The following is a 23,291-nucleotide window of genomic DNA, read 5'->3' as shown; positions in this document are numbered from 1 at the left end:
TCGGCATACACAAATAATGATGGCACAAAATCTGGACTGCTTGAGTCAAGCGAGACCTCTCCTACAAACAAAATTGCACGCAAAGCTAAGTTAACATGCTAACAGTATTCATTACATTGTGTAACTATGACCCAGCTAATCAGACAAACGTTACCAAAGTATTTTGCTACATCAATAAACGAAGACTAGAAAGAATAAAAAAGAAAGATTTAATAAATAGCCTGATCTTACCTGTGATGAAGTGGGCGCTGCAAACCCGCGCATTTTTGATAGCGCTTTCATCCCAGTCTACATGTTTGATGGCTTGTAGTCATAGACGTTGGCGATTTTTTTTTTTTGGAATGGGTGAGATCCTGCTGGAATTCTGTACATTTTAACCCCATCACTGCTACGATTCTGACACCCGACAACACAACAACTAGGCATCGCTGAGTCTTTTTTGGGTCCAGGCTGCGCGCGCAATTTCCGCTTACATATGAATGACGTTTACTGCGAAGGGGTCTATACCTAAAAACAAAAACCGTTAAACGTAAAATTTTGACCCGTTTTCACACATGCTGTTAAAATTTGAGGTCAATTGAACAAGAATTGGCAAAGTTGTTAGATCGTGAAATGATATCAGATTTTTTTTAAACACCCTGTACTTTTATTCCATAATTTGTTTATATTTTTTGGCATTTTATTTTCAAGTAGTTTTTATTTCATCCTCGGTTGCTTCAGCAACACGCGCTGCCGTTTTATTTTTCTCTACTCGTGGTATATGAGCTGATAGCCTAGTAGTAGAGTAGCCGATCAGAGCGTGCGATTGCTCATATCCAGTGAACATGGATAGAATAAGTGCAAATATCCTGAGAGAGTGGAGGGGGAGCAGCCAGCTATGTTGTGTGTCCCAAGCAGGAAAGCGTAATTGGTGGTTATGACTATCGTACCAGCAAAAGACACGCCCAAGCATCAGCCACGCCCATCGTCAAGTGTTAGCACATGTATGTGAGCGTCCTCCCTCAAGGATGGATAAGGGATTGACTTATTTGTTATTAATTGGTGTAATCTTGTCATAGGATTCTGAGCTCATAATGCTGGATTACCTTAATGACATCCGAATTGTAGGAGTCATCACCGTCATTATCCTACTTGGGATCTCTGTAGCAGGCATGGAATGGGAGGCCAAGGTGAGACCTTTTATTGTGTAGTTTTGGTCGTCTGATTTACCCTAAAACGCCCCAAAGGGCACGGATGAGGAAACGAACGCTTAACGTGATGCTTTTTCACCCGCAGGCTCAGATCTTCCTGCTGTTCATCTTGATCACTGCCATCTTCAACTACTTTATCGGCTCGTTCATCCCCATTGAATCAAAGCAAGAGCAAGGATTCTTCGGTTATGATTGTATGACTGTCGTTTTCTCCAAATGCAGCTCTAAGTAATGATCAGAGGTTTTCTGTTTGATGCATGTTCATGTGACTTTTTTACCGTCCTGTTCAGCTGCCATCTTATTGGAGAATTTATTACCGGACTTCAGAGGCGAGACCTTCTTCTCCGTCTTTGCCATCTTCTTCCCTGCAGCTACTGGCATTCTGGCTGGTGCGAACATCTCCGGAGACCTTGCGGTGAGTCTGAAAAACGACTAGACAAAATACGAGAGGTGCTGCTAAAGACCTAGCCATGTATTTGTGTTTATTTTTTTTCCTTTTTTCCTTTTAGGATCCACAAATGGCAATCCCAAGAGGAACCCTTTTAGCCATTCTTATCACAGGCATCGTCTACGTAGGGGTTGCTATAAGTTCAGGTAAATGGCTTTGAGTAGAGTGTGTTGTACTGTTTCCACATGTTTAAATAAATTGGGGCTGCCAATGTATTAAAATATTTAATTGCAATTAATCGCATTATTAGTTTATCTGGTCAACAGGCGATGAGTTTATGCCATCATGTGTTGTCTGGCGTCATCCACATTTCATGAAAATCACTTCTCAATTCTTCACCGATATTTATTCTTTTTGGCAGGAAGGTAGGTCTGCCTGAGGTGCATATAGCTTCTACCCAAATTTGCATAACTGCAATTAATAATGAAGATATGAAGTAATTAAGTCCTAACGAGCAGTTTCCACACACATCGCTGCTACTTCCTCAATTCTTGACCGATTTTTTCATTCTTCCTGGCATGAAGGTAGGAGTACCTAGGGTGCATATAACTTCTACCCAGATTTGCCAGATTTATAATTATTAATGAAGTTATGGATTAATTAAGCCTTAATGAGCAGTTCAACAAAAATCGCTTCTTCTCGGTCAATTCCTTGCCGTTTTGGATTCTTTCTGGCAAGTAGGTAGGTATTCCTAGGGTGTATATAGCTTCTATATATATCTTGTATATAGCTTGCAACATTTATTGCACAACGTGGCCCACTTTAGATCGTTCTTTCTGGACTAGACGGGACCGGAGTGAGCTACGGTGTCATTGGTCTCGTTGTCCCTAGTTAACTCGCAATTAATCTCACTTTTTTTTTTTTTATCTGCTCTAAATGTACCTTAAAGGGATGCTTTGTAGTAGTACATTTGCTTTATGCAAATGTATGTGGCCAGGTCAGGAAGCTTAAGGCTGGACACAGCAAAAATGATTTTTGTGGGCATTTGATCCCCTCACTGCATTTAAAAAAAAAAAAAAGGCACGTTAACTTTATAATTTTGAGGGTTTAGAACAATTCCGTTTGAACAATACAATGTAGTATCTTCCTCTAGTTCTGGGCTTAACTTCCAGCCTCAAACTAATGCCAAAAAAATAAACCAAACAAACTCGGTGATGTGGACTCTGGACAACAGGAGTGGCTGTATTTAAATAAGGAAAGTAAAAATACAAAACCCAAATAAATGTTTTGTTAAGGCACACAGCTCATAAAGATGGTTTCCAGTAAAATGCAGTAACTCACTGGGAAATCTACAGTACATTGGTGAGCAAAAACTGCTTTTATAAACACTTTTACATCATTCCACACAGCCTGTGTGCTTACACACATATATACATGTGTGTGTAGAAACGGTGTTGAAAAGCGTGCAATATTTATTGGATGATCAGTAACAATCACCTCAGTAGCGCCCCTACAGGATACATTTACCACTTTTAACATCATCCACGACGGTGTTGGACTGAGGCTGGTTCTAAAGGACTTGAAACAGGGACTCGTTTTAAATGACTACCATGTAGTTACTGTCCAGAACCGGAAATGAGTCAACACTCGACAGCGTCCATTCACTGTACATGTACTGACTGATTCTGAGTCCTGGTCTCCATGTTTTCCACACTGCATGTTCCGAGGTTAGAAAGGGGGGAAAAAAAAAACACATTTTATGACTCTCTTGTATCAACAAGAGTTCTAGCTTCGTTGCTAACATTTTGTACGGGTTAAAGTCGGTCCCTTGTTAGAAACAGAGTATCGGCGACTAATATTCTGACATCATTGGCACAGCACCAAAAATGAATTTGGCACAGTGCCAAGCAATCAATGAGGCATCAGATTAAATTACCTATAGCTGTTTTTGCAAATCCAGAGTAGAAGTAGTGTCATTCTGGTCCAAAAATACACTTTTTAGATCTAGCTGAAACATCATGGACATTTTGAAGGCTTTCTGCTTGGAAAATGGACCATTTTGGGTTGTGCGCACATGATTTCATGTCAGGTTTACAGTAACTTCCCTTGGTCCAATTTCACTTGGGTTTGTATTTCCTGCATACGGAAGCTTGGTAGTTTAATGCAGCAGGTAGAACTCAAAATCCATAATCTGAGCGTCTGGTGTGTACACACACACACACACACACACACACACACACACACACACACACACACACACACACACATATATATATATATATATATATATATATATATATATATATATATATATATATATATATATATATATACCTGGAGCTTAACACATTTTCTTTCTCCCCTCTGGACCATCAAAAGCATATAAAAAAATAAAATGTTTGTAAACCATCAGAATGCAATAATGTAAGTTGATTCTGTACATAGGTGCACTTTATCACGACTTTTGCCAGCCAACCAGCTACTCGCTACATCACTCACTCATGCCACGTCACTTCCTGATTTCCCAAACTACAGGGAAGGGGACACAGAGGGTGCATGCGTTAATCGCGCATCAAAAAAAATTAGTGGCGTTAAAAGGAATTTGCATTAACCCGTTATCATCACGTTAACGTTGACAGTCCTAAAATAAATGTATAAATTGTCAGTTTATTTCCAGATTTGTGTAAAGCTGCTTTTTGTCCATTGTTAACAGCACTATACAGTTTGGAGCTCCAGAAATTGCCATTCTGATATAATGTCTCATCTTCAGCTATGTTTATTTTCTGTCCTTTAAAAGGAGCCTGTATTGTGCGGGATACCACAGGATCGAAGATCAATGAGACTTTAGGGCAAAACTGCACGGGACTTGAATGCAGTCTTGGTTATGAATTCTCTGCCTGCAAACCTGTGAACAAAACGGAGTCCAATTGTAAATATGGACTCCACAATGACTTTCAGGTAAGATTATGCTAAGTATACTGGTGCAAAGGAAACAAAATCTGTTTACATGAGATGGAACTAAATACCACTGTCTTTCGCCTCCCAAAGATTATGAGTGTGGTGTCAGGTTTCGGCCCCCTCATCTCAGCCGGGGTCTTCTCTGCAACCCTCTCGTCTGCCTTGGCCTCTCTGGTCAGCGCCCCCAAAGTGTTCCAGGTGGGTGTCTAACTTCCCTGCTGCTATACTTTGTCTTCATTCTTTAGTTTTGTATATACACACAGTGCTGTGCAAAAGTCTTAGGCATGTGCAAAGAAATGCTGCAGACCAAAAATGGCTTAGAAATAATGAAATGTTTCAACTTAAAAAAATACTATAAACAGCGGTAAGCCATAATAAATGAAACAAAGTCTATATTTGGTGTAAGACGACCCTTTACTTTTTAAAAAAGAAATAGTAGTCTCAGGTACAGTGAGTGCAGTTTTATAAGGAAATGAGCTGTAGGTTTTACTGAGCATCTTACAGAACCAGCCACGGTTCTTCTGAATGTTTTGACTGTCACACTCGCGTCTTCATTTTGCACCAAAACCCAGCAGCCTTCATTATGTTTTCTTTTTTAATCTGAAAAGTGCTCTCTTATGTAATATCCTGCTCAGATACAAACTTTTTTTCCCCCCTATAACGTTTAATTTTGTGCTGGGGAAAAAAAAAAACCGTTTGGACTCTCTCTGAAATGTTTTGTGCTGACTCGATAATGTAGAAGTCATAAAACAGAAGTCTAAAAGTTTGTATTAAAAAAATAGGGTGCCTTAGACTTTTGCACAGGTGTGTGCACGCACATATAATATATTCATGCGCATATACACAGTGCCATGAAAATGGAATTGTTCCAGTTTTTGGTGTGCAAAAGTAATCGTTTTGTTCAAGTAAATTCAGCTGTTAGTGTAGTTCACATTGGTGAATAGTCAGATATCTGCTAAATATAATTTGCCTTACAGTTTGACATTAAGTTGGCCAAATGCTAGTGACGGATTTCAGCCCGCTCCAAAAGTCACGTCAGCAGCAAGACAGTGACGGAAGTGTCCTTTTTGGAAACACTGTGTTGCATCACAACCTGACAGACTTGCCTTCAGTACAGGAAGCATCTGCACAGTATCAGAGTTTAACATGACGATGTCGAGGTCGTGCTCCTGTAACACAAGGTTACGTCATCGGTGCAATAATCCAAAGCAACTCCAGATCAGAATTGTTGAAGAAATCTACAATTTGGGATTGGAAATACAGTATGTTGTGGTCTGTGAAAACCCAGCAGGTGTTACTGTAGCTAGGATTTCTGGTGAACAGCCGGGGGGAAATCAAATCACTGCAGCGTTAATAAAAACATATGTGGTGCTTGAAAGTTTGTGAACCCTTTAGAATTTTCTATATTTCTGCATAAGTATGACCTAAAACATCATCAGATTTTCCCACAAGTCCTAAAAGTAGATAAAGAGAACCCAGTTAAACAAATGAGACAAAAATATTATACTCGGTCATTTATTTATTGAGGAAAATGATCCAATATTACATATCTGTGAGAGGCAAAAGTATGTGAACCTTTGCTGTCAGTATCTGGTGTGACCCCCTTGCGCAGCAATAACTGCAACTAAATGTTTCTGGTAACTTGATCAGTCCTGCACACCGGCTTGGAGGAATTTTAGCCCGTTCCTCCGTACAGAACAGCTTCAACTCTGGGATGTTGGTGGGTTTCCTCACATGAACTGCTCGCTTCAGGTCCTTCCACAACATTTCCATTGGATTAAGGTCAGGACTTTGACTTGGCCATTCCAAAACATTAACTTTATTCTTCTTTAACCATTCTTTGGTAGAATGACTTGTGTGCTTAGGGTCGTTGTCTTGCTGCATGACCCACCTTCTCTTGAGATTCAGTTCATGGACAGATGTCCTGACATTTTCCCTTAGAATTCGCTGGTATAATTCAGAATTCAGCGTTCCATCAATGATGGCAAGCCGTCCTGGCTCAGATGCAGCCAAACAGGCCCAAACCATGATACTACCACCACCATGTTTCACAGATGGGATAAGGTTCTTATGCTGGAATGTAGTGTTTTCCTTTCTCCAAACATAACGCTTCTCATTTAAACCAAAAAGTTCTATTTTGGTCTCATCCGTCCACAAAAGATTTTTCCAATAGCCTTCTGGCTTGTCCATACGATCTTTAGCAAACTGCAGATGAGCAGCAATGTTCTTTTTGGAGAGCAGTGGCTTTCTCCTTGCAACCCTGCCATGCCATTGTTGTTCAGTGTTCTCCTGATGGTGGACTCATGAACATTAACATTAGGCAATGTGAGAGAGGCCTTCAGTTGCTTAAAAGTTACCCTGGGGTCCTTTGTGACCTAACCGACTATTACACGCCTTACTCTTGGAGTGATCTTTGTTGGTTGACCATTCCTGGGGAGGATAACAATGGTCTTGAATTTCCTCCATTTGTACACAATCTGACTGTGGATTGGTGGAGTCCAAACTCTTTAGAGATGGTTTTGTAACCTTTTCCAGCCTGATGAGCATCAACAACGCTTTTTCTGAGGTCCTCAGAAATCTCCTTTGTTCGTGCCATGATGCACTTCCACAAACATGTGTTGTGAAAATCAGACTTTGCTAGATCCCTGTTCTTTAAATAAAACAGGGTGCCCACTCACACCTGATTTGAAAACACCTGACTCTAATTTCACCTTCAAATTAACTGCTAATTCTAGAAGTTCACATAGTTTTGCCACTCAGATATGTAATATTGGATAATTTTCCTCAATAAATAAATGACCAAGTATAATATTTTTGTCTTATTTGTTTAACTGGGCTCTCCTTTATCTACTTTTAAGACTTGTGTGAAAATCTGATGTTTTAGGTCATATTTATGCAGAAATATAGAAAATTTCTAAAGGGTTCACAAACTTTCAAGGACCGGTGTATTTTTATCAGGAAAAAGAAGTGTTTTTATTTAAGTATATTTTCAGCTTCTGTGACTTCACGGTGAATTTCTGGCTTTGATCAAGTTGTTCGTTAGTGGTGCGCTAATCGGATACCAGAAAAACATCACATCCTACTGGAATTTTTGAATGTAGTATGACGCAACTTTTACTTCTGGTTGAGACGCATGCAAAAGAGAAACACGTTTCCATTCAGGAAAACTTGTAGAAGCTTGTGTATTAGAAATTGTCAAAGTTTGACATTTGTAAAGGCTTTTCTCAGGCTTACACCTGTAAGCTACATGTAAACTGCTTGTCAGCTTTGTGTTTGACCCGACCCATGATGGAAATTTTAGCAGCTAAATGTTTTTGAACCTGTAATGAAAATGCTCAGTTACCTTTCAATTACCAGAAAGTCTCTGCATTACTTTGTGCAATAAATATTTATTAGTTTATTTGATTGGGACTGTGCACATTCATGAACAATAGTATAAAATACATAATGTAAATATGCCGGAGTTAGCATAATTGCTAATTTTCATCCATAGTCCCTAGGCAGGTAACATAAAACAGAACGAGATACATATACAGCACTACAGAAATTAAGGACAAATACAGCATCACTATTCACAAATCCAGGAGATTAACAGAACCAACAAAAACAAACAACACAATTACGCAATACACAGTACGACAACATGAATAGAGACAAGAACAGCAGCAAGGTACACTCTACACAAATCCGCTTTCCGACAAAATGGACTTAAAAATAAATGAATACACACATTCTATACATAACCCTATATATTTCAAGGTTCTGCGAAATATATAATCAAGTTTAAAAGCGTAAAGTTGAAAAAATGCCTCTCGTCTCATTATCTCTAGCCGCTTTATCCTGTTCTACAGGGTTGCAGGCAAGCTGGAGCCTATCCCAGCTGACTACGGGCGAAAGGCGGGGTACACCCTGGACAAGTCGCCAGGTCATCACAGGGCTGACACATAGACACAGACAACCATTCACACTCACATTCACACCTACGGTCAATTTAGAGTCACCAGTTAACCTATGTCTTTGGACTGTGGGGGAAACCGGAGCACCCGGAGGAAACCCACGCGGACATGGGGAGAACATGCAAACTCCACACAGAAAGGCCCTCGCCGGCCACGGGGCTCGAACCCGGACCTTCTTGCTGTGAGGCGACAGCGCTAACCACTACACCACCGTGCCGCCTGCCATTCATCTGTTTGATCAAAATCTTTCTTACAGCTTCCATCTGTTTGTTTCCAAGGTTCTCAGGTTTTAATATCACAAACTGATGCTCCTGTTTCTTTAGGCTTTATGTAAAGACAACATTTACCCTGGCATTGCTGGTTTTGGGAAAGGCTACGGCAAGAACAACGAACCCCTGCGTGGCTACTTCCTCACGTTTGGTATCGCCCTGGCCTTCATCCTTATTGGTACGTAAATAGTTTCCAAGACTAGGGTTGCCAATATAAGCCTCATGTTTAAAAATATCTTCTAAAAGTGTCTTTTTTTTTTTTTTTTCCCCTCTCTCTCCAGCTGAGCTGAATGTCATCGCACCAATCATTTCTAACTTCTTCTTGGCCTCCTATGCCCTAATCAATTTCTCAGTGTTCCACGCCTCTTTGGCAAACTCCCCTGGTAAGGCTTGCTAAGCACACAGTGTTTTATTTTTTAAAATTTTTTTATTAAAGTGACACTGAAAAGTCAGTGTCTTAAAATTTCACCAGCTTATTGCGAAGACAAAGGAAAATCTTAAGTTGCTATTATTGATTACATAAGGTAGTGGTTTTTATTTTTTAAATAAACATGTAAGGGATAAAACAAGACTGGACTAGACTGATATAGATTATTATTTTCCAATAACAGCATATCCTGAAGTGTTTTACTGCAAATTTATTAATGCTAACAGTTTTTATTTGTAAATGAATAAAAAATTTTTTATCCATTTATAGTTATGATTTAATGTTGCAAAACAAGTTAGTTTCCGTTATCATTTACATTATAATAGTTATAAACAGTCGCTCCCTTTTTTATTTCTCTTGAAGTTAAGATTAAAAAAAAAAAAGGCAGCTTATCATATTGGCAAGAAACTTGCCCATGTCGGAAAGCTTAAAGGAACGGTTTTAGCTCTGACTGGGATTTCCTTCCAAAAAAAATCTAAATGAACAAATTCTAAATCTCTTATACAGTGCTGAGCGTAAATGAGTGCACCCCCTTTGAAAAGTAACATTTTAAACAATATCTCAATGAACACAAACAATTTCCAAAATGTTGACAAGGCAAAGTTTAATATAACATCTGTTTAACTTATAACGTGAAAGTAAGGTTAATAATATAAACTTGGATTACACATTTTTTCAGTTTTACTCAAATTAGGGTCGTGCAAAAATGAGTACACCCCACTGAAAGTCTCTGGAGCAAAGCGAAATTGTAGATTACAAATGTCTAATTTAACAAGAATACAATCAGAGGTGAGTCTAATTAGTCATTACGCAGGTGTCCAGCAGACAGTTGACTATAAAAGGGTGTTACTTAAAGAAAACCCCTTCCCATTTCATGCTGTCAGTAATGGCACCACATGGAAGAGAAATGACACAAGACCTGAGAAAGAAAATAATTTCTTTACACCACAAAGGTGAAGGCTACAAGAAGATCAGCAAAGCTTTACTTATCAGTCAGAATACTGTAGCAAAAGTGGTACAAAAATTTAAAGATGGAACTGCAACCATCTCACAGAGACGTCCAGGTCGTCCACGGAAGTTAACACCTCGACAGGAGCGTCTTCTGATGAGAAGGGCTGAAGAAAATCGGCATGCAAGTTCACTGCAGTTATCTAAAGAAGTAGAAAGCCAAACTGGGTGACTATTTCCCGTGACACAATACGGCATACACTGCAGAGGAATGGCATGCATGGATGCTGTCCACGAAAGAAGCCTCTCCTAAAGCTCAGGCACAAAAAAGCCCGCCTAGAGTTTGCCAGGGCCCATGCTGACAAAGATGAAGACTACTGGGACTCTATACTCTGGAGTGATGAAACCAAGATAAATGTTTTTGGAACCGATGGCTTCAAAACTGTATGGCGTCGCAAAGGTGAGGAATACAAAGGAAAATGCATGGTGCCTACAGTGAAACATGGTGGTGGCAGTGTCCTTATGTGGGGCTGCATGAGTGCTGCTGGTGTCGGGGAGCTGCATTTCATTGATGGCATCATGAATTCACAGATGTATTGCTCTATACTGAAAGAGAAGATGCTTCCATCACTCCGTGCCCTTGGTCGTCGTGCACTTTTCCAGCATGACGATGATCCTAAACACACATCTAAGGCCACTGTTGGATTTCTGAAGAAGAACAGGGTGAAAGTGATTCAGTGGCCAAGTATGTCTCCTGATCTGAACCCAATCGAACACCTATGAGGAATTCTGAAGAGACAAGTTGAGCATCACTCTCCATCCAGCATCCAGTCACTACTGTAAAAGAGGTCATTGTTGAAGAATGGAAAAAGATCGATGTTGCAAAATGTCGCCAACTTGTTCATTCCATGCCTAGAAGACTTGGTGCTGTCATTAAAAATCATGGAGGCCATACAAACTACTAGATGTAGTCGTTTTTGTTGTGGGGTGTACTCATTTTTGCACCACCCTAATTTGAGTAAAACTGAAAAAAATGTGTAATCTAAGTTATATTATTAACCTTACTTTCACGTGATAAGTTAAACAGATGTTATATTAAACTTTGTCTTGTCAACATTTTGGAAATTGTTTGTGTTCATTGAGATATTGTTTAAAATGTTACTTTTTAAAGGGGGTGCACTCATTTACGCTCAGCACTGTATATAAAGCTTTAACATTTTGTTTACTTGGAGTGTTGAGTCCTTGTAAATTGGCTTGTACTCTAGTAACTAATGACCCTCTTAGAATGTGCTTATTCGTTTAAATAAACACAACCCCATTTCCAAAAATGATGCTGTGTAAACTAAATAAAAACAATGTGATTTCCCTGTACATTACTGAAAATACAACATGATGTCAAAATGTTACAAAAACATCAAATGCTGAAACTGAGAGATTTTAGGGGAGAGGTTTAAGTAAATGCTCATTTTGAATTTAGTGCCAGCAACAAGTTAAAAAAAAAATTTGAGACTGTGCCAACAAAAGACTGGAAAAGGTATGCAGTGTTGGAAAAAAAAAAAAATAATAACAAATTGGGTTAATTGGTAACAGGTCAGTAACCTGATTGGGTATAAATAGAGCATCCCAGAGAGGTTGAGTCTCTCAGAAGTAAAGATGGCGAGGGTTTCACCACTCTGAAAGACTGCGTGGGCAAACAGTGCAACAATTTAACGGTCCTCAATGTAAAATTGCAAAGAATTTGGGGATCACATCTATGATGCATAATACCATTAAAACAGAGATGCCTACTAGTACGGATTGGCCGTATTTTGTACAGAAAAGTTACGTAAAGACGATGTTACGGCAAACAGTGTTATTCTGTACGGAATTATTATAAAGTCTTAAATTCCAGTGAGTTGTTTTTAAATGTCCAAGCGACTTTTTCAATCCATACGCGATTCACGGCTATTTATTTTTACGACAACCGCACATGCTGTGCGTGGCATGCGCAGATACCGCACATGCTGTGCGTGGCATGCGCAGATACCGCACATGCTGTGCGTGGCATGCGCAGATACCGCACATTTGTTCGCGCTATTTTCACTCGACATCACACACGCATGGTGCTGCTTCTCAATAGTGGAAATGAAACGCTCAGTATCGGGACAAGTGAAACACAGGTCTCAGGTGTACCTCCCACGATATACGGTAGAATGGCCGTGCATTACACCCAGTCAAAAGGGCAATGGATACGCGCACTGCAAACTGTGTAGAACTGACATTAACATCACTCATGGTGGTCGCGATGACTGCACGCGGCATGTCAACTCCAAAAAAAAAAAACATATGGAGTATGCTGAAATGGCGAGTCAGGCGGAAAGTAAATCTGGGGGTATCCAGCAGTTTTTTACGAAATCTGTGGATGAAAAGACACGGAACGTGACGCGTGCTGAAGCGGTGATGGTTGACCTGTGCTTGGAGTTGAACTTGCCAATTAGTGCCATGAAATGTGAGTTAAACTTATTCAGTTTCTTTTTACATGTATGATTTTTATTCACTGAAATATCAAACACTGGCTGTACTTCTTTAATTCAAAGTCTTTTCAGTGTTGCAAGTACAAGTGTACATGTAGTATGATCAAAAACAGAATTTTATGATTAGTGCTGTTGGGATTGTGGCAAAAAATTGATCATTCCACTGTTTTAAATACAATTATAAATGTCATTTTATTCAATGTCTCTTCTGAAGCATTATGCTGAAGTATTTATATATTGGGGCATTAAGATAACAATGTTGGACTCTCTTTGGCATGAAATAAGAAATTATTTTTAAATTTTATTAGAATCCGTTAACAGGTAGAACATTTTGCCAGGCAATATAATATAATACTTTTGAGGAGTTACATTCAATACCAATGATTGGTAGTCAACTGTAATGTCTGCAAACAGGGAACACTATTGTATTTATAAAAATGTGAGAAATTGTATGCTCTAGAAATTTGTTGAGTGGAAATTCAATTGAGATGGCTGCTCGTGTTTTGTTTATTCAATTCACACAAAACAGTACTTTTTAATAATTTAAATGTTAAACATATTGGTATATACACCTCTTTATAATGGAAATGCACATAAATTAATGTTACTGAAAGTCATTCCAAAATACTGAAAAATGTTTTCAAGAATACTGAAATTCAAAATTTGGGGTAGGCATCTCTGTTAAAAGATTCAGAGAATCTGGGGAAATCTCTGTATGCAAGAGACAAGGCTGAAAACCAACACTGTGATCTTCAGGCCCTCAGGCGACACTGCATTAAAAGCAGACATGTGTCTGGAGTGGAAATCACTGTATGGGCTCAGGAACACTTCAGAAAACCATCATTTGTGAAAAATGGTTCATTACTGCATCCACAAATGCAAGTTAAAACCAGATATAAACACTATCCAGAAACCCCGCCACCTTCTCTGAGTCCGAGCTCTTTTACAATGGACTGAGGCGAAGTGGAAAATTGTCCTGAAGTCTGATGAATCAAAGTAGAAATTCTTTTTGGAAATCATGGACACCACGTCCTCCAGGCTAAAGAGGAGAGGGACCATCCGGCTTGTCATCAGTGCACAGTTCAAAAGCCAACATCTGTGATGGTACCGGTATGAGGGTGCATTAGTGCACATGACATGGGTAGCTTGTACATCTGTGAAGGCATCATTAATGCTGAATGATATCTAAAAGTTTTGGAGCAACATAGTGCTATCCAGATGACGTCTTTTTCAGGAAAGGCCTTGCTTCTTTCAGCAAGACAATGCCAAACCACTTTCTGCACATATTACAGCAGCATGGCTCTGTAGTAAACAAGTCCAGGTGCTAAACTGGCCTGCCTGCAGTCCAGACCTGTCTCCCATTGAAAGGATTTGGTGCGTTATGAAGTGCAAAATATGACAAAGGAGACCCTGAACTGTTGAGCAACTGAAATTGTATATCTGCCAAGAATGGGATAGTATTTCACTTTCAGAATGACAGCACTTGGTCTCCTCAGTTCCCCAAACACTTAGTGTTGTTAAAAGTAAAGGTGATGCAACACAGTGGTAAATGGCCCTGGCCTAACTTTTTAAATGTGTTGCTGGCATCAAATTCAGAATGAGCATATTTTTAAAGCTAAATTTTAAAGCTATATTTTTTAAACGGCCTTTTGATTTCATAAAATCGGTCAAATTTAGTGCCCTCTCAAATTTGGTCATTATGATGTGTTTATTTCTGCAATATCTCAAAAAAAAAAAAAAAAGGATAGGCCATACTGTGGCTGGGAAGTTATTTCATTTGAGGGGATTCCCAAGCAAATAATGTACATGAAATCGCTCGATTTGCGCGGTCAAGCAGACCAAGTAAGTCAGTGTGTGCATGTGCAAGTTTACCACCTCCTTTTTCTTCTTCTTTTGGGTTTTACGGCAGCTGGCATCCACAGTGTTTCATGACCACCATCTACAGGTTTACCTTTGACCGTGCACTGACCGTTACATCATTCTGTCACTAAACGAACAGCTGATCACACTGAGGTGCTCGCTGAGCGCCGATATTTATTAGTTTGGTCCTGCGTTTCCTTTCCTTCGCAAAATAACGTCTTTTCTCGCTTTCCGTTACTGTAGTTGGTCTTTCACATTTCATTCGCATACTCGTGTCCTCCATTTTTCTCTCCTGTTTCAAATTTGTATCCCACAATGCCTTGTGCGAACGGGGAAAGCCCACCACATGATGCATGATGTAGTATGTTGAATTGGGTCATGCTGAAGCAGGAAAAAAATGGAGGAGAATTTAGGGCCACATGGCTGTAAATTCATTAATTTGTTCTATTTAAAAAAAAACTGTATAAAATTGGAAGTCTGTGATTCGAATTCAGTAGCTTTCGGTTCACTAAACAAAAATAATTGGGTGTCAGGGAAAATTCTTTTTATGACCGACGCTTAAAATCTGAAAGGCAGTCTAGCTTTAAATAAATAAATAAATTTCTCAGTCTCAGAGCTTGTCTTTGTACTGTTTTTGTTGAAATATAGGGTTTCCATAATTTGCAAATCGTGTTTTGGAATTAGGGTTATAATATAAAATGCCCTTAGATCCAAAACCAAATTGATTTAGTCAGTGTAGTCTCAAATAGCTGGTGATTAAATTTGCTAGGATTGTGGTTGTGGGCTGTTTTTTTTTTTTTTTCTCATTTATCTATTATTTATTTATTTATTTATTAACTTTTTTATTAAATTATAGCTAGAATTGCTTTCGTTCTCGGGTATCTGTTACTTTGAATGTTGTTTAATTTATGAAATTAAGGTAAAGTGAACATTGCAGGTTTTGTTAACTCAAGTTATCGTAACTTAGGATATCTTTATATTCTGGGGGGAATAATAATAAAACAGTATATTTATGATATTTGCAGTAATACACCATTAGTAAATGATTTGTTCTTGATATATTGTGCATATTGGAAAATACATTCAATTAAATTTCTATCATTTAATAGTTTAGTGTCCAACTTTGTGCCATGAGGAATACCCTGTATGTACCGGTAATATAATTGCCTCGTACTAAGTTGTTTAAGTGTATCACTGTATTCCTGTATGGATTGCTCGTATTAAAAGGTCGGATTATATAAAGCATGTGTTCTCTAAATCCAACGCATGAAGAATATGAACAGATTTTGAAAATCCATGACCTTATTTAATATATTAATTCTCCAGCCCTTATCGCAACAGAAAAATTTACTATTAAAACCAGTTGTTAAAACAAAGTGTGGTGAAGCAGCTTTTAGCTACTATGCAGTACAGCTATGGAACCAACTGCCAGAGGACATTAAAAATGCTCCTGCTGTTGGCAGCTTCAAATCTAGCTTAAAGACCAAGCTGTTTTCAGATGTTTTCTGTTAAATAATTAATATTTTTACATTTTTTATAATCTTTACTTTCTCTGCATGTTTTAAATTTACTTTAACTTTATTCTATTTTATTCTGCTAGTTTCTTTCTTTCTTTTTCTCCTTTTTCTTTTTCTTTTTGGCATTTTAATATTTTATTTCTACTATTGTTTAATTTTTATTATTTTCTTTTAATTCTTTTAATTATTTTAATTAATTATTTTAGAATAAAGAGAAAATTATTTTATGTAATTTTATTTCTCTATTGTTTACTGTTTTTGTTTTTACTTCTGTAAAGCACATTGAACTGCCATTGTGTATGAAATGTGCTATATAAATAAACTTGCCTTGCCTTGCCTTATCTACCATACGAGTACATTTTTCAGGCATTGTGCATAGCAAAAGAAAGTGCACATGATACAATGACAGTGCAATGTTCATCATATGTTGTCTTTTTATTATATTTTTCTATAGTCTTGAAAATTACAATAATATTTTTACCAAAATGTTTTCACTAGTTATATTAACATTTGTACAATCATCATAAAACAAAACCGTCGACCCAATGACAGTATTTTATCAATGGAATATATTATAATATTGATTGTTTAAACTGCTGAGTATAAACCATCCTTAATGTTGGCATAGGCGAGGTTTTCACAGTATCATAAAATAATGGCTGTCAAAAAATGTATTTGTCTTTCAAGCATATTTTAAGTACGCATTTATTCCTTGTGTAAAGAGATTTGTTCTTCCTCCAATACCAAAGCTCTAGAAGACCACCAGGTATACATCTTCAATCTACCTCTGACGTTTATATGTCCACAGTTTCATGCACATAAAGGGTACATTTTATCTGTTTGTTTATTTAGACACAGTGTTTATTAGAGAACAGTAGCTCTGGCTCTCATTCAGTGTTTTTTTTTTTTTTGTTTTAATAAATAAAGTGACCACATGTACCCTTTATGTCATGTATCCTTTGTAGCATTATTGTGTAACAGTTCAGCTGTGTAATTACTTGACCTTACTAAAAATCCCATTAGCCTCGTACTAGCTCCTTGTCAAAGAAACCCATTTATTTATTGTAACCTCCTCTCATATGTATCCTAACTGATGCTAACTCATTTTAATCCAAATCCGTATTCATGCTTATGCAAATTGTGGCACTGATGCATTACACGGTCTCCGTCTGATGACACATTTGTTGGAACAGGTAATGAAATACAAGATTATATCATCTGAATCTATTCTTATAAGACTCCGTCTGCTAGCAGTGTTGGATTGGGTTGCAGTAGTTAGTGTCCTCGATAATAAGGGAAAAACATTTGAAAAGAAAGACGTCTGAACGTGGTTTAGAAAGTTGTACAAGACGGAAGCCGTCTAAAGTAAATGAGCAGTTTATATCAAGTGATTTAGGAAGACCATGAACATGTTCATCGCTTTAGCAAATATCTTTTCTTACTGCGAAAACCTAGCAAGCAATATTATTAGGCTGTATTAGTCATTTGTTTAATAATTTATGCAGTTAATTATACAGTTCTAGCTATGTAGCTATACATTTTAGTTATACAGTAGTTATACATGTGTGCGCTTACACATTTGGTTATATATTATATATTTGTGTACAGTTAATGAGCTGTGTAGTTATACCTTTATACAGTTAGTTATGGTTACAGAGTTGTACATTTATACAGTACTGTGCGAAAGTCTTAGGCACATGTAATGAAATGTTGTAGACTAAAACTGGCTTAAAAACAGGGCTTTGAACCGGTTCAAGGAACGAAAACGAAAACCGGGAACTTTTTCGATTTCACATGGAACAGAAACGAAACCAGAAACTTTATTATTTTTTATGTTCCGGACCAGAAAGCTTATTAAAAATAATGGTAACCGGTTAATACCGGTTTTTATTTCGTTCCTCAAAGTTTCCGTAGCCTACAAATAAAAAAGTCATTCTTCTCCTGCGCAAGTTTCTATGACCCGCTGGGGTTCACTTCCTGTGTGACATTCGCTGACTGAATGGAGAGAGCGGGAGGGTGGATTACTATCACGTCTCCACGTCTTAAATAAGAGGTAAATATTGCAGTCTATCGTTATTCAAAAACGTCAATTTCAAACACGATATCAATATATTTGTCCACGTTAATGAGAGGCTCGCGAACATTAAATGACGTTAACCTCTGTTAGCCTATCAATGCATAGGGCCTGACTAGCCTTTGGTAACACACTAAACGAATTATCTTTCATTTTTGGCACTTTTTCTGTTTGTGTAGATGGGAAGATATACTGAGAATCCAAATCGCCAACATTTGAAATAATAATTGTTTTGAATTATTTCTTGTCTTATTTAATGAAGGTTGTAATAGAATTAGCCTACATTTGGCTTAAGCTGGATGAGACAGACATAACTTTATAGCCATTTGTTAAACAGCTGATCGGGAACGTAATTAACCATTCCGGAAACGAAATTTTTTTTGTTCTAACCGGTTTGGGAACGTCTATTTAATGGTGGAACCCAAAACCGGAAACGTTAAAATTCCGTTTCTGTTCGGAACGAACCAATAGGAAAAAAATTCTGGTTCAAAGCCCTGCTTAAAAATAATGAAAATGTTTCAACATTTAAAAAAAAAAAAACACCTATAAACAGCAGTAATCCATAATAAATGAAAGTCAGTATCTGGTGTGAGACGACCCTTTGCTTTAAAAACAAGAGTGCTCTGAGAGCACAATATCCCCCGCTACAGTATATTGCAAACGAAATTGCGATATACGTATTATTGTCCTATAACAAAGCCTTTTCCCAAGTTTCGTGAAATTCCTCCAAAAATTGTGAGAGGAGTTGATTTCAGAAGGTGAGAACCCTCTTTGGGATGGATGGACGGATGGACTTTGCCACGACATAATCCCTCTTCGGGCCGTTCAGCCAGCGGGGGATAAAAATTATTAGTCTCGGGTACAGTGAGTGCAGTTTTATAAGGAAATGAGCTGTAGGTTTTACTGGGCATCTTACAGAACCAGCCACGGTTCTTCTGAATGCTTTGACTGACTGTCACATTCGCTTCTTCATTTTGCACCAAAAACCCAGCAGCCTTCATTATGTTTTCTTTTTTAATCTGAAACGTGCTCTCTTATGGAATATGCTGCTCAGATACAAACTTTTTTTTTTCTGTAACATTTAATTTTGTGCTGGAGAACAAATGTTTGGACTCGAAAGTGTTTTGTACTGACTCGATAATGTAGAAGTCATAAAATAGAAATCTATAACAAAGTTTGTATTGGGGGAAAAAATAGGATGCCTAAGACTTTTGCACAATACTATATAGTTGTACAGTTACTGGGTTATAGTTATGCAGGTATACAGTTAGTTATACAGTACCTTGCAAAAGTATTCATCCCCCTTGGCATTTGTCCTGTTTTGTTGCATTACAAGCTGGAATTAAAATGGATTTTTAAAGGGTTAGCACCATTTGATTTACACAACATGCCTACCACTTTAAAGGTGCACATTTTGTTTCTTTTTTTGTGACAAACAATAATTAAGATGAAAAAACAGAAACCTGGAGTGTGCATAAGTATTCACCCCCTTTCGTATTAAACCCCTAAATAAGAGCTGGTCCAACCAATTCACTTCATAAGTCACATAATTAGTTGATTTAAGATCCACCTGTGTGCAATCAAAGTGTCACATGATCTGTCACATGATGTCTGTATAAATCAACCTGCTCTGGAAGGACCCTGACTCTGCAACACTACTAAGCAAACAACATGAAAACCAAGGAGCACTCAGCAGGTCGAAGTTGTGGAGAAGTATAGATCAGGGTTGAGTTATACAAAATATCCCAAACTTTGAATATCCCACTGAGCACCATTAAATCCATTATAGCAAAATGGAAAGAATATGGCACCACTACAAACCTGACAAGAGAAGGCCACCCACCAAAACTCACAGACCAGGCAAGGAGGGCATTAATCAGAGATGCAACAAAAACACCAACAATAACGCGGAGGGAGCTGCAAAGATCCACAGTGGAGATGGGAGTATCTGTCCATAGGACCACTTTAAGCCGTACACTCCACAGAGTGGGGCTTTATGGAAGAGTGGCCAGAAAAGTCATTGCTTAAATTACATTTGGAGTTTGCCCAACAGCATGTGGCAGACTCCCCAAACACATGGAAGATTTTCTGGTCGAATGAGACTAAAATTGATCTTCTTGGCCATCATGGGAAACGCCATGTGTGGTGCAAACCCAACACCCTGAGAACACCATTCCTACAGTGAAGCATGGTGGTGGCAGCATCATGCTGTGGGAATGTTTTTCATCTGCAGGGACAGTTAAGCTGGTCAAGACTGAAGGAAAGATGGATGGCACTAAATACAGAGCAATTCTGGAGGAAAACCAGTTTGAGTCGGCTAGAGGTTTGAGACTGGGACGAAGGTTCACGTTCCAGCAGGACAATGACCCTAAACATACTGCTAAAGCTACACTGGAGTGGTTTAAAGGGAAACATTTAAATGTCTTGGAATGGCCTAATCAAAGCCCAGACCTCAATCCAATTGAGAATCTGTGGCATAAATTGAAGATTGCTGGACACCAACGCAACCCATCTAACTTGAAGGAGTTGGAGCAGTTTTGCCTTGAGGAATGGGCAAAAATCCCAGTGGTTAGATGCGCTAAGCTAATAGAGACATACTTTAAGAGACTTGCAGCTGCATTTGTAGCAAAAAGTGGCTCTATAAAGTATTGACTTTGGGGGGTGAATACCTATGCACACTCCAGATTTCTGTTTTTTCATCTTAAATTTTTTTTGTTATAATTTAAAAAAAGAAAAAAAACACACAATGTGCACCTTTAAAGTGGTAGGCATGTTGTGTAAATCAAATGGTGCTAACCCCCCAAAATCCATTTTAATTCTAGCTTGTAATGCAACAAAACAGGACAAACACCAAGGGGGATGAATACTTTTGCAAGGCACTGTACATTTTTATATAGTTGCATGGTTATGCAGTTATACACTAAGTTTATACTTATTCAGTTAGTTATACAAATAGTTATATGGCTAGGTAGTTATTTAGTCATTTATATAGTCATGCTTTAAAAAAAAAATTGTGTAGCTGGTTACAGTTATGCTTTTTATAAATTTCTACAGGTATAGTTATATGTGCACAGTTACAATTATACATTTATTCAATTACAGTAGTTATATAATTGTGTACAGCACAAAGCAAGCAATATAAATAACTTATTTAATTTGAGTGGTGGGTTAGTAATCTAATAAAACCTACACAGGATAACAGGTCTAGGTCTTCGTATTTCTAACACTGTACAGAAAATGACACGATAGTAACTCATGAGGAGGTCCGATGCATTTCTGAGTCTCTAACTGTCGACTGGTGCATGTGTTGGCCAGGATGGAGGCCCAGCTTTAAGTACTACAACATGTGGGTGTCTCTGGCTGGAGCTGTGCTCTGCTGTGTAGTTATGTTCGTCATCAACTGGTGGGCTGCCCTCCTGACCAACGTCATCGTCTTATCCCTCTACATCTACGTCAACTACAAGAAGCCAGGTCAGTCGAATTATTTATTTATTTTTCTCCACATGCTTAAAAATCAGCAGTATAATGAAGCCATTTCCTTGTGGATTAATTATCCATATCGTCCCTCTTTCCAGTGTGCGTTTCTGTTGATTTTTCCCATTGTTTAATCTGAATTGGGTCAGCTGTAGTACGGCATGTATACGTGAGATTTTACGGAAACAGGTTCTGGTCATTTCTTTCCTTTGGAAGTTATTTAAACGGGCAGTTTTTGAGGTTGAGCACAGGCTTTCTTTTTTTTTTTTCTCTCTTTTTCTTCTTTCAAACTGCATATTGATGCATCAGGCTGTTTCATTCTGGCTGATATGGGTGTCACTGTGATCTGCTGCATCTCAATGCAGCACCACGGCACTCTTACACATATTGCAGTGGAGCTGATGTGCTATTTTTGGGTTGAGACGCAGCCAGGGGTGGGACAGAAACTGTTCATATAGTATAGGCTCATTGTACACACAGCAGTTTATGTACTCTTATTCAGGATGTATAAATACATGAATGAAACCAAGAGGAGAGGAAGATGAATGACAAAGAATGAGAATGAATGAATTAATTTACGAATGAATGGATATAAATATATAGTCTGCAGTAGTGGCTTAAGATTTAAAGTTCTGGGTTACTGATCGGGATCAAGTCCCAGTACTGCCAAGCTGCCACTGTTGGGCCCTTGAGCAAGGCCCTTGGCCCTCTCTGTTCCAGGGGCGCTGTATCATGGTTGTCCCTGTGCTCTGACGAGCTGGGATATGTGAAGAAATGAATTTCATTGTGCTTTAATGTATATGTGAAAATAAAGGATTCTTCAATATGAATCATTAAAAAAATGAAGAATGAATGAATATGAATGAAGCAAAAATCCCCCCCCCCCCCTTTTTTTAAATGTAATTTTAACTTTGTGTTTATAGAAACAATGGGATTACTTAGTTATGGGGTGTTTAGGGTTTTTTTTTTTTTTTAAGATTTATTAAAAAAAAGTCACGATAGCAGAGCGTGTGAGACGTCATTGAGGCGGAGCATGTGCATGATGTAATTGGATTGGTCAGCTGTAAACCCCGTCATCACCGGCAGACATTTTGTCAAAAATATTTCAACTAAAAATGTTCAAACTTTTAAAAAAAAAAAAAAAATTAAAAAGTATGAATGTGACCAAAACCAAAAATAGATTACTTAATTTCCACGTAAGAAAAGGTTGTAAAATAAGCGGGCTGACTGAATTCTCCAAAAAATTTGCTAGGAAAATGAGACAATAATTATTACGTTACAGCATTTAGCAGACGCTCTTATCCAGAGCGACGTACAACATACCCAGAGTAGCCTGGGGAGCAGGTGGGGGTTGGGTCCCCTACTCAAGGACACTTCAGCCATTCCTGCTGGACCAGGGAATTGAACCGACAACCTTTTGGTCCCAAAGCTGCTTCTCTAACTATTAGGCCATGGCTTCTCCCTTATGAGGAGTAGTAATAATAGTAATAATATTCACCCATTGTAGCTATAATTGATATGAACATAGACGGTTAAAACCATGAGTCATGCCTAATGGTGATGTAATGCACTTCTATAGTGATCTGATTTTACATGACCGCTTTCTCGCAAAGTGTACAACCCAACCCACAAACCCGAAACGCATCATCTTAGAATCGAGATGAATCATTTAATGCTATCGACTTTTTTAAAAAATGTAATCAGTGACAACATTTCT

General features: G+C 38.2%; 1 protein-coding gene across 1 annotated transcript in view; it reads left to right on the top strand.

Moving 5' to 3' along the window:
• Window positions 1–23,291, top strand: part of slc12a2 (solute carrier family 12 member 2) — a 170,508-nt gene that overhangs the window by 104,783 nt on the left and 42,434 nt on the right. Inside the window, exons 6-14 of the mRNA XM_060908373.1 lie at window positions 1,059–1,169; window positions 1,276–1,384; window positions 1,481–1,605; window positions 1,700–1,784; window positions 4,376–4,536; window positions 4,627–4,734; window positions 8,816–8,939; window positions 9,043–9,144; window positions 21,416–21,571. Coding sequence (XP_060764356.1) covers window positions 1,059–1,169; window positions 1,276–1,384; window positions 1,481–1,605; window positions 1,700–1,784; window positions 4,376–4,536; window positions 4,627–4,734; window positions 8,816–8,939; window positions 9,043–9,144; window positions 21,416–21,571 — 1,081 coding nt within the window. The remainder of the gene's footprint in view (window positions 1–1,058; window positions 1,170–1,275; window positions 1,385–1,480; window positions 1,606–1,699; window positions 1,785–4,375; window positions 4,537–4,626; window positions 4,735–8,815; window positions 8,940–9,042; window positions 9,145–21,415; window positions 21,572–23,291) is intronic.

Source organism: Neoarius graeffei, chromosome 25 (assembly GCF_027579695.1).
Source record: "Neoarius graeffei isolate fNeoGra1 chromosome 25, fNeoGra1.pri, whole genome shotgun sequence".
Taxonomy (NCBI): domain Eukaryota; kingdom Metazoa; phylum Chordata; class Actinopteri; order Siluriformes; family Ariidae; genus Neoarius; species Neoarius graeffei.
Note: the sequence above shows the minus strand (reverse complement) of the source record. Positions and strands in the feature narration are given on the sequence as shown.